Source organism: Entelurus aequoreus, linkage group LG27 (genome assembly GCF_033978785.1).
Source record: "Entelurus aequoreus isolate RoL-2023_Sb linkage group LG27, RoL_Eaeq_v1.1, whole genome shotgun sequence".
NCBI lineage: Eukaryota > Metazoa > Chordata > Actinopteri > Syngnathiformes > Syngnathidae > Entelurus > Entelurus aequoreus.
The window spans coordinates 27,028,260-27,041,232 of record NC_084757.1 but is presented as its reverse complement, the minus strand read 5'-3'; the positions used below and the strand labels follow the sequence as shown (position 1 = coordinate 27,041,232).

Here is a 12,973-nt window from a genome sequence, read left to right as displayed (position 1 = left end):
TATAAAATTGTGTGCGTTGCATGTGATCTACTAAAAAAACCAAAACCAGTGAAGAAGGCACGTTGTGTAACTCGTAAATAAAAACAGAATACAATGATTTGCAAATCCTTTTCAACTTATATTCAATTGTATAGACTGCAAAGACAATATATCTAATGTTCGAACTGAGAATCTTATTTTTTTTTGCAAATAATCATTAACTTAGAATTTAATGGCAGCAACACATTGCAAAAAAGTTGGTACAGGGGTATTTTTTACCACTGTGTTACATGGCCTTTCCTTTAAACAACACCCAGTAAACGTTTGGGAACTGAGGAGACCAATTTTTGAAGCTTTTCAGGTGGGATTCTTTCCCATTCTTGCTTGATGTACAGCTTAAGTTGTTCAACAGTCCGGGGGTCTCCGTTGTGGTATTTTAGGCTTCATATATGCGCCACACATTTTTAATGGGAGACAGGTCTGGACTACAGGCAGGCCAGTCTAGTACCTGCACTCTTTTACTATGAAGCCACGCTGTTGTAACACGTGGCTTGGCATTGTCTTGCTGAAATAAGCAGGGGCGTCCATGATAATGTTGCTTGGATGGCAACATATGTTGCTCCAAAACCTGTATGTACCTTTCAGCATTATTGGTAACCTCACAGATGTGCAAGTTACCCATGCCTTGGGCACTAATACACCCCCATACCATCACAGATGCTGGCTTTTGAACTTTGCGCCAACAACAATCCGGATAGTTCTTTTCCTCTTTGTTCCGGTGGACACAACGTCCACAGTTTCCAAAAACAAGTTGAAATGTGGACTACAGAACATTTTTACACTTTGCATCAGTACATCTTAGATGGCGGCGTTTCTGGGTGTTGTTGATAAATGTCTTTCGCTTTGCATAGTACAGTTTTAACTTGCACTTACAGATGTAGCGACGAACTGTAGTTACTGACAGTGCTTTTCTGAAGTGTTCCTGAGCCCATGTGGTGATGTCCTTTACACACCGATGTCGCTTTTTGATGCAGTACCGCCTGAGGGATCGAAGGTCACGGCTTTGCCGCTTACGTGCAGTGATTTCTCCAGATTCTCTGAACCTTTTGATGATATTACAGACCGTAGCTGGTGAAATCCCTAAATTCCTTGCAATAGCTCATTGAGAAATGTTGTTCTCAAACTGTTCGACAATTTGCTCACACATTTGTTCACAAAGTGGTGACCTTCGCCCCATCCTTGTTTGTGAATGATTGAGCATTTCATGGAAGCTGCTTTTATACCCAATCATGGCACCCACCTGTTCCCAATTAGTTTGTTCATCTGTGGGATGAACATTCCTCAACTTTCTCAGTCTTTTTTGCCACTTGTGCCAGCTTTTTTGAAACATGTTGCAGGCATCAAATTCCAAATGAGCCAATATTTGCAAAAAATAACACCAGTTCACCAGTTCGAACGTTAAGTATCTTGTCTTTGTAGTCTATTCAATTGAATATAAGTTGAAAAGGATTTTCAAATCATTGTATTCTGTTTTTATTTACCATTTACACAACGTGCCAACTTCACTGGTTTTGGGTTTTGTAAAATACCATGCTAACATTGGTGCGGGCCGCCATATTTAAAATGAGGTTTTTGCGTGTACTACACAGCTGTCCCCATGGAGGCTAGGGATCTAATGATAAACAGTAATAATAACTGCGGTAAAATGTCCAACAATTACTGTTACCGTTTTAAATAAAAATTATCGAGAATAAAACGTGATTGATCACTACACATTGATAAACTCACAGACTGACTGTCGCCAGCTTGCTAGCGTAAATGCCTACATGAAAACAAGAGACATTGATATCATTCCCCATTAAGACACAACAAACCTTAATTTAAACTTATATAAACAAAATGCTGTCTGAGAAACGAGGACATTCGATTGTGCACATTGAACCTACAAGTTGTGCTCGCTTAATGTGAGTGATCGAGGATTATGAGACAGAGGTGTTTTCACGGTGCGTTCAATGGCCGCTGAACAGAATAGGATGAAACAACGCCCCCCAGAAATTATACATTTTTAATTTGCATAAATCTTAAAGTGCTAAAGTAGAAAAACATACTACGACTAAAACTCTATTAGAGAAGCCTAATTTTCTAACAGTGTGTCTATTTATTTTAGTTCTTTAAAAAACTTGGTCAAAAGATTTCAGTGTGCATAAGCACTTTTTGAGCACATTCAACTACATCGTGATAACGATAACCCTGATATGAAGTTTTCATATCATTACATCCCTACTGGAGACACTCATTTCCCTCCACATTCATGCTATCAATGCTCCTATCTATGGCGTTTTGTTATGTTTTGTAAAATACGGTGGACAATAATACAGTATGTGTCATTTTTTGTGAGTATTTTAGAAGAAGTCCTGCAAAGTGATCTACAACAGAATCCACTTTTAGACGCTGGATTGATTCAGGGAGTAGGATATATGAAGTAGGATATATGTTAATAATATCTCTAATACCTCTAGGTAATGTTGCAAACAAATATGCCTCATAGAAAACATTGACGTAAAGCAAGGCTACACGTTTCCATAATGAGCTAGCTTGGTGCTAATTTACATTGGCTTTTCCATTTACGTGCTACTGATTAGCATGGGCAATTTTACATGGCGTGTACAACTCCTTCGAATTTGGTAATAAAAACTAGAACTAAAACACAGCTGGTGTGTAATAAGTACAATACTTACTTTACAAACATTGTAAGGCACAATATAAGATAAGACCGGCATTAGCTTAATAGCAAAGACTACTTCCTGGCTAAAGCAACACACCGCATATACACTCGTCTATACACTACTGCCATCCAATGTCTTGGAATAGCAACTGCATGCAAAGTCTACTATATAATATGTGCAAATGAGACTCATAAATGCAATAAAAAACAGATATTACAACTTGACAACACATTTACCATAATATTATTATTCAATTAACATTTATTGACGCAAACAAAATCGATTCCTAGGTAATGTATCGGTTCAAAATGTAAAAGGTACTCTTACCTAAAATCAAATATCTTACTCCAGTAAAGGATATGGAGGTGAAATGGTGATTTGAAGAAACAACTAACCTGGGTTTTGGTGAAGGCACTGACCTGGGTTAAAGAGGACGATGGCTCGCAAACAGCCGAGCTCGGTTTTATCCATCTGCATGTCTTTCATTTTGGACACCAGCTCCGTTAGGACCCTGCAAAGGAGATCAAGCGCACTTAGAGAAGCTGTGGATGGTTGGACTCAAGGCAGCGGTCCCCTAAATATACAACTAAAATTGATATACAAATTAAATTATTACCATTGGTTATGTGTTTATAAAAAGTACCGGAAAAGGCCTAAAAAGTATCTACTTCAATCTAGACCACAGGTGTCAAACTCAAGGCCCGGGGGCCAGATTTTATTTTATTTGGCCCTCAAAAGCCTGGAAATAATATGCGTCATTAAAGTACTTTATATTTTCTTACTAAATGTATTAGATTTTTCCATTTTGACAGAAAAAATACAAGTACTCAATGCAATCGCACATAAATATTATAATGTAACAAATATATGATCATACACTCAAACAATGTTCTTGTTAAACTACAAATAAATACTTTTTATCTGCTTGACTTGTGATTTCAAAGCAAGTTATTCATCAAATTGTCAAATTTGATAAATAGCTTTCACAGCGACTTTATGAAATTGACTGTGGTTTTACAGCATTTTACTGTACATGAAAAAAAGTACCACCACTTTTTTTTTTACCATAAAATGCTGCCAGTTTTTTACTGGCAGCATTTTAACGGTGGTACTGTTTTGCTATTCACAATAGTACATGGTCATGGTCATGGTCGTTTTTACAGTAAAATCCGGCAGCTAAGTTGCCAGAATTTTACTGTAAAAATGCAGTTTTATATTTACTGTATAAAAACATTTTTACAGTAAAATTTTATCAACTGAGCTGCCAGTTTTTTACAGTAAAAAACAGTGGTTCTGTTTTGCGATTCACAATAGCACACGGTAAAATCTACAGTTGTCCTTTTTAAGGTAAAATTTGGCAGCTAAGATGCCAGAATTTTACTGTAAAAATGCAGTTTTATATTTACAGTAGAAAAACATTGTACATTTTACAGTAAAATGTTATCAACTGAGCTGCCAGTTTTTTACTGTAAAAAACGGTGTTACTGTTTCTCTATTTACAATAGTACACTGTAAAATCTACAGTTGTCCTTTTTACGGGAAATTTCAGGCAGCTAAGTTGGCAGAATTTTACTGTAAAAATGCAGTTTTATATTTACAGTAAAAAAACATTGTACATTTTATAGTAACATTTTATCAACTGAGCTGCCAGTTTTTTAATGTAAAAAACGGTGGTACTGTTTCGCTATTTACAATAGTACACGGTAAAATCTACAGTTGTCCTTTTTACGGTAAAATCCGGCAGCTAAGTTGCCAGAATTTTACTGTAAAAATGCAGTTTTATATTTACTGTAAAAAAACACTGTAAATTTTACAGTAAAATGTTGTCAACTGAGCTGCCAGTTTTTTACAGTAAAAAACGGTGGTACTGTTTTGCGATTCACAATAGTACACGGTAAAATCTACAGTTGTCCTTTTTACGGTAAAATCCGGCAGCTAAGTTGCCAGAATTTTACTGTAAAAATGCAGTTTTATATTTACAGTAAAAAAACACTGTAAATTTTACAGTAAAATGTTGTCAACTGAGCTGCCAGTTTTTTACAGTAAAAAACGGTGGTACTGTTTTGCGATTCACAATAGTACACGGTAAAATCTACAGTTGTCCTTTTTACGGTAAAATCCGGCAGCTAAGTTGCCAGAATTTTACTGTAAAAATGCAGTTTTATATTTACAGTAAAAAAACATTGTAAATTTTACAGTAACATTTTATCAACTGAGCTGCCAGTTTTTTACTGTAAAAAACGGTGGTACTGTTTTGCTATTCACAATAGTACACGGTAAAATCTACAGTTGTCCTTTTCACGGTAAAATCCGGCAGCTAAGTTGCCGGAATTTTACTGTAAAAATGCAGTTTTATATTTACAGTAAAAAAAAACACTGTAAATTTTACAGTAAAATTATATCAACTGAGCTGCCAGTTTTGTACCGTGAAAAACAGTGGTACTTTTTTAACCATTTACAGTAACATGCTGAAAAAAACACTGCAAATGTTAAGGTACAATTTTTGCAACTGACCTGTCAGTTTTTTTACTGTAAAATCTACACATGTTTTATTACATTGTACATTAAAAAAATCATCGAATGCATAGGTAATTGTGCAATAATATCATTCACTGTTAGAAGCGGCCCTCTGGGGGCAAACATAACTGCGATATGGCCCTCAATTAAAACGAGTTTGACACCCCTGATCTTGACAGATTTTTTTTTTTTGTGGAAGACTGAATTATGAACTAAATTCAGATCAAAAACGGTTTTGTAGTTTGTGTGTTTGTTGGCTGGCAGGCAACTTCCTGGCAAAAATATGTGCTGTGATACTGTTCCCTTGATGCCATTGCGACTGTATTGCCATAAATGATCCGCCATGTCTGCTAAAGTTGCGTGTTCTAAAAAAACGCTGATTTCTAAATAGGGTAGAAAAACATTGTGTGGCTGTAGGCAACCTCCTGATATAACACGGTAGAAGCTGCGTTTGAAGTATTGTGAGTGGTCAGCATCTAATTATTTGTACCTCTGTGTGCGCTTTAAAATGTTGGTATTACACTTGCTGTTGTTTACAATACACTAATTTATGCTGACTGAGCAATTTTGCACCACTATTCCATCGTTGACTCTGTTGCTGCCGTGTTGGGTAATACACTTGTTTATAAAATAAACATGTGGTCAAAGCTGTTTTTTTCCCCTCTACGCTTTCTCATGCACTGTAGATCATTATGAAATAAAATGTAAAAAAACTTGTTAACCTCGCTCCAATCATGCTAAAAAAAACAACCTTTGAAACAGAAAAATAAGTTTTGATGTTGAATTTTGAAAAATTCATCAGTGTATGTATCAGTGTACATCAGGGGTGTCAAACTCATTTTAGATCGGGGGCCACATGGAGAAAAATCTACTTCCAAGTGGGCCGGGCTGATAAAATCACGGCACGATAAGTCAAAAATAAAGACAACTTCAGATTGTTTTCTTTGTTTAAAAATAGAACAAGCACATTCTGAAAATGTACAAATAATAATGTTGTTTTTTTTACACGTACAGGTTGCGGTTAATAGTTTTCTATCTTTATTTGCCGTTATTTATACTTTCTGAATAAATTATGTGATAATGTTCATCAGTCAACTCATTGGTGTTAATTTTCAATTTATCAAAATAAAAAAAATGATATCAAAATCAAATTATAGGATGTTATTTATGTAGTTTGCTCATTGTCCTCGACTGATGTACTAACATCATGTGGTTTATTTTTTACATATGTAGCATCATCTACAAAGATACAAAGAATTGCTATTGCGACATCTAGTGGATACATTTAAAACAGCTGTTTCTTTCATTCAAAAATTTCAGGTTAATTTTTATACTTAGTGAACTCATCCCGCGGGCCGGATAAAACCTGTCCGCGGGCCGGGCCGTACGTTTGACACCCCTGGTATCACTAGTAGTAGTCCAAATAAAACAAGTCCATCCTGCAATAAGAGTGTGCCTCAGCAACATTTAGCTGTCGTTCCTTACCTATCAAAGATGGAGCCTACCCCAGCACTGTGGGCGCTGCTCCTGTGGACGTGGAGGCCCGTGGCCAACAGGATGCCGTCTTTCACCGTGACTGAGCGATGGGAGAAAGACGCGATGAGCAGCTCGTTCCAGCCTAGCGTACACAAGAGAAGACACCAGCAGATGTCAGTGCTGCCTCAGCCGTTATTTTGGCGTCCACTGCTCCATTTGGCTAAATCAGGGGTTGGCAACCCAAAATGTTGAAAGAGCCATATTGGACCAAAAATACCAAAAAAAAAATCTGTCTAAAGCTGCAAAAAATGTAAAGCCTTTTATAGTGTTAAAATGAAGGGAACACACGCCCTGAGATCAGTAGGTTGTGAGTTCAAACCCCGGCCGAGTCATACCAAGACTATAAAAATGGGAACCATTATCTCCCTGCTTGGCACTCAGCATCAAGGGTTGGAATTGGGGGTTAACCTCTAAAGGCTTAGTTGGCCACATGCGTGGACAGCACCTTTCAGCTCTTATTTCCAAAATTGGGGTCTTATGGCCGCTTATGTGAACACTTATACTGTCATCTGGTGGTGTCAGAAGAGTATAACATACAATGGAATTTGGAAAAAAAAAGTGTAAAAATAAGAATTAGCATGTCACTACACATGAAGTACACGTTTGTTACTTATGAACTAAGTACATCATATAAAAAGATTATTCTTAATTTTTTATTCTAATTAGGGTCCAATAAGCCCAAATAGCAAAGAGAAATAAAAAAAAACATGTAAACAAACAGCTTGGGCCTTATATCACCAAAATTATTCCCGGGCGCGGCCACCGCTGCTGCTCACTGCTCCCCTCACCTCCCAGGGGGTGGAACAAGGGGATGGGTCAAATGCAGAGGGCACATTTCACCACACCTAGTGCGTGTGTGTGACTATCATTGGTACTTTAACTTTAACATGATGCAAGTGTCTACATTAGCCTACTATCAAAATGCCTATGTGTCGCAGGCTGATGCAAATCTTCGTTGGCAGAAATGTTGAAATTCAATATTTATTCTACACATTTTTACAACATTAGAAAACATTACTAAAAAAGAGGCTTATCAGAGGGTGAGATAACTACTGGAAATGACTGGCTTATAATGGCCAAAGGTATAGATGTGTGTGTTCAAGTTGAATAAAATGTAAAAGATAAATAAAATGAGCTCAAATATACCTAAAATACGAAGCATAATGATGCAATATGTACATACAGCTAGCCTAAATAGCATGTTAGCATCGATTAGCTTGCAGTCATGCACTGACCAAATATGCCCCGTTAGCACTCCACACAAGTCAATAACATCAACAAAGCTCACCTTTGTGGACTTACGCACATCATAAAACGTTTAGTGGACAAATAGAGACAAAGAAGGAGTGGCATAAAACACGTCTTTCTGTGGCAGCGTCAAGGAAAGTTGTACATGCAAACAAACTACGGTGCGTTCAAGGACTGCCCGAAATCAGGACAAAATGGCGCGCGCCAAATACTCTCATCAGTGAAGCATGTTTACTGTAAAGAGTGGGATTTCTAACGATTGGGAAAGTTTGTGTCATGTTTGTCCTCCTACAGAAACCACATTAAAACAAAAAGTATATGTTGTCCCCATCTTTTTCCATTCTCATAAATTTGAAAAAAAGCTCCAGGTAGCCACTAGGGCGGCGCCAAAGAGCTGCTTGTGACTGAGCAACTACCCTGACCACAATTCAACAAGTGTAAGTAACCCTTCAGAGGGGACATTTTGTGCCATTCACTTTTCTTTAAAAACGATGTTGGCTTTTTTTAATGACTATAAGTCCAATTGAACTACTGGTGTTATTCATTTGGTAAATCTTTATAAAATTCCTACATAAAAAAGCGATAGATTGTCCAATTTAAAATGCCATTTTTGATCCCACATTTGTCTTTTCACACTTTTTTTCCAAAACAATGCGATATCTTTTTATAGGTTTCAATTTGGACTATTGCGGGGGGCGGCAAACCCTATAGTGGCTCTCTGGAGCTTTTTCAAAAATGTATGATTAATGAAAAAAAAAGATGAGGGAAAAGAAATATTTTTTATTTTAATATGGTTTCTGTAGGAGGACAAACATGACACAAACCTCCCTAATTGTTAGAAATCCCACTGTTTACATTAAACACACCGTTTAGTCCTATTAATTTCAGCGATCCTTGAACTCACCATAGTTTGTTTACATGTGCAACTTTCTCCGACTTTCTAAGACGTGTTTTATGCCACTCCTTTTTTTGTCTCATTTTGCCCACCAAACTTTTAATGCTGTGCGTGAAGGCACAAAGGTGAGCTTTGTTGATGTTATTGACTTGTGTGGAGTGCTAATCGGGCATATTTGGTCAGTGCTTGACTGCAACCTAATCGATGCTAACATGCTATTTAGGCCAGCTGTATGTACATATTGCATCATTATGCCTCGTTTGTAGCTATATTTGAGCTCATTTAATTTCCTTTAAGTCCTCTTAATTCAATTTATATTTGCATGTCTCATGCATGACACATTATCTGTATGTAATATTGGCTTAATTTCAGATAGTTATTTGTGTGCCATGTCGTTCCAGACCACAGCAAACGTTACCAAGCTGGCAAAGATTGTAGTAAATCCATTAGAAGAAGACAGCCTGCCATTTCCTTTAAAGGCCTACTGAAACCCACTACTACCGACCACGCAGTCTGATAGTTTATATATCAATGATGAAATCTTAACATTATAACACATGCCAATACGGCCGGGTTAACTTATAAAGTGACATTTTAAATTTGCCGCTAAACTTCCGGTTCGAAACGCCTCTGAGGATGACGTATGCGCGTGACGTAGACCGGCGAACACGGGTATGCCTTCCACATTGAAGCCAATACGAAAAAGCTCTGTTTTCATTTCATAATTCCACAGTATTCTGGACATCTGTGTTCGTGAATCTGTTTCAATCATGTTCATTGCATTATGGAGAAGGAAGCTGAGCAAGCAAAGAAGAAAGTTGTCGGTGCGAAATGGACGTATTTTTCGAACGTAGTCAGCCACAACAGTACACAGCCGGCGCTTCTTTGTTTACATTCCCGAAAGATGCAGTCAAGATGGAAGAACTCGGATAACAGAGACTCTAACCAGGAGGACTTTTGACTTCGATACACAGACGCCTGTAGAGAACTGGGACAACACAGACTCTTACCAGGATTACTTTGATTTGGATGACAAAGACGCAGACGTGCTACTGTGAGTATGCAGCTTTGGCTTCTAAACATTTGATCGCTTGACCGTATGTGCGCAACTTTTTTTTGCGTATGTACGTAACTTTTTTTAAATATATAAGCTTTATGAACCTTGGGTTAGGTGAACGGTCTTTTGGGCTGAGTGATTGTGTGTTGATCAGGTGTTTGAATTGTATTGGCGTGTTCTATGGAGCTAGGAGCTAGCATAGGAGCTAGGAGCTAGCATAACACGTACCTTACCGTACGTGCGCGTCACGTACGTAACTTTTTAAAAATATATAAGCTTTATGAACCTTGGGTTAGGTGAACGGTCTTTTGGGCTGAGTGATTGTGTGTGTTGATCAGGTGTTTGAATTGTATTGGCGTGTTCTATGGAGCTAGGAGCTAGCAGAGGAGCTAGGAGCTAGCATAACAAACACGCAGGTGTTTTTATGCAGGATTAATTTGTGGCATGTTAAATATAAGCCTGGTTGTGTTGTGGCTAATAGAGTATATATATGTCTTGTGTTTATTTACTGTTGTAGTCATTCCCAGCTGAATATCAGGTCACCCCCGGCTCTCACAGCATCTTCCCTATCTGAATAGCTTCAACTCCCCACTAGTCCTTCACTTGCACTTTACTCATCCACAAATCTTTCATCCTCGCTCAAATTAATGGGGAAATTGTCGCTTTCTCGGTCCGAATCTCTCTCACTTCATGCGGCCATCATTGTAAACAATAGGGAACTTTGCGTATATGTTCAACTGACTACGTCACGCTACTTCCGGTAGGGGCAAGCCTTTTTTTTTATCAGATACCAAAAGTTGCAATCTTTATCGTCGTTGTTCTATACTAAATCCTTTCAGCAAAAATATGGCAATATCGCGAAATGATCAAGTATGACACATAGAATAGATCTGCTATCCCCGTTTAAATAAAAAAAATTCATTTCAGTAGGCCTTTAACTTGGACACACACATCTATACCTTTGGTAATTCTAAGCCAGTAATTTCGAGGAGTTATCTCACCCTCTGAGAAGCGTCCATTTTACTAATGATTTCTAATGTTGTAAAAATGTGTGGAATAAATATTACGTTTCAACATTTCTGTCAACAAAGATTTGCATCAGCCTGCGACACATAGTCATTTTGATAGTAGGCTAATATAGACACCTACATCATGTGTTGCCTTCATTATAACACTTATACAAGGCTTTTAATTTTTTGCGGCTCCAGACAGATTTTGTTGTTGTTGTATTTTTGGTCCAATATGGCGCTTTCAACATTTTGGGATGCTGACCCCTGGACTACTGGGTATGAAGTTTTCATCTTTATATCTGTCCACCAGATGGCGCTTTTTTTCAAACTTGAAAGCATGCAGCAAAAATCTCAAAATGTAATGTTTCTGTAAGCAGTGCCTTGTTATTGAAACTAAATACAGTGCCGATGTTGCATAAGGTCATGAATGGAAAAAAGTTTTTTACTTTAGATTTTTTGTTGTTGTTAATAACAACAGAGTCATTTGGAGGGTTCCAAACCCCCAAATTATAATCCATATCTGACATGTATGTATAATTCAGGTTGAAATAGTTTGAAAAGACTGAATTGTTTAGGGTTCCAACAATTAATAATGTATAATATTTTTACAGACGTTTTGGTAAAGATATTTTTTTAGGATTTAAAGTGTGAATTTTTGGTTTTAATCTGAAATGTGGAAAAAAATAATGCATGAAAATCAATATTGCTGCCAGTCATTGACAAATCTAAGGGCTTAATGATAATATTAATAATAATACATAATTAACAGTTTGTAAAATAAATAATGCCTACTTTGAAAAGAGTGAGTAAAGACTAAAAAATGAATGAATAAAAAAACAAAAAACTTAACTGACAATGTTTTTAGGACCTCTAGTGTGAAGTTTTGGTTTCAATCTGAATGTGGAAAAAATAACAATGCATGAAAATCAATGTTGCTCCTAGTCACTGACCCATCTGAGGGCTTTATAATAATTATAATATTATTATATTATATTATGCGTCCATGATAACGTTGCTTGGATGACAACATAAGTTGCTCCAAAACCTGTATGTACCTTTCAGCATTAATGGTGCCTTCACAGATGTGTAAGTTACCCATGCCTTGGGCACTAATACACCCCTGTACTAATACACCCCTATACCATCACAGATGCTGGCTTTTCAACTTTGCGCCTGTAACAATCCGGATGGTTCTTTTCCTCTTTGGTCCGGAGGACATGTCTCACAGTTTCCAAAAACAATTTGAAATGTGGACTCGTCAGAACACTTTTCCACTTTGCATCAGTCCATCTTAGATCAGCTCGGGCCCAACGAAGCCGGCTGCGTTTCTGGGTGTTGTTAATAAATGACTTTCGCTTTGCTTAGCAGAGTTTTAACTTTAACTTAACAGATGTAGCGACAAACTGCATTACTGACAGTGGTTTTCTGCAGTTTTCCTGAGCACACGTGGTGATATCCTTTACACACTGATGTCACATGATGCAGTACTGCCTGAGGGATAGAAAGTCACGGGCATGCTGCTTACATGCAGTGATTTATCCAGATTCTCTGAACCTTTTGATGATATTACGGACCGTAGATGGTGAAATCCCTAAATTCCTGGCAATAGCTCGTTGAGAAATGTTCTTAAACTGTTCAAGAATTTGCTCACGCATTTGTTCACAAAGTGGTCGCCCCGTCCTTGTTTGTGAATGACTGAGCATTTCATGGAAGCTGCTTTTATACCCAATCATGGCACCCACCTGTTCCCAATTAGCCTGTTCACCTGTGGGATGTTCCAAATAAGTGTTTGATGTGCATTCCTCAACTTTCTCAGTCTTTTTTGCCACTTGTGCCAGCTTTTTTGAAACATGTTGCTTGCAGGCATCAAATTCCAAATGAGCTAATATTTGCAAAAAATTACAACAACGTTTCTCAGTTCGAACGTAAAGTATCTTGTCTTTGCAGTCTATTCAATTGAATATAAGTTGAAAAGGATTTGCAAATCATTGTATTCTGTTTTTAT

At 37.4% G+C, this 12,973-nt stretch overlaps 1 protein-coding gene across 2 annotated transcripts in view; it reads right to left on the bottom strand.

Moving 5' to 3' along the window:
• The window catches only part of LOC133644514 (retinoic acid receptor RXR-gamma-B-like), a 141,881-nt gene that overhangs the window by 748 nt on the left and 128,160 nt on the right, over nucleotides 1–12,973 (bottom strand). For both annotated transcript variants that reach the window (XM_062039046.1, XM_062039047.1), the window contains 2 exons: nucleotides 6,708–6,840; nucleotides 3,125–3,216 (listed from right to left, as the gene is read on the bottom strand). In XM_062039046.1, coding sequence (XP_061895030.1) covers nucleotides 3,125–3,216; nucleotides 6,708–6,840 — 225 coding nt within the window. The remainder of the gene's footprint in view (nucleotides 1–3,124; nucleotides 3,217–6,707; nucleotides 6,841–12,973) is intronic.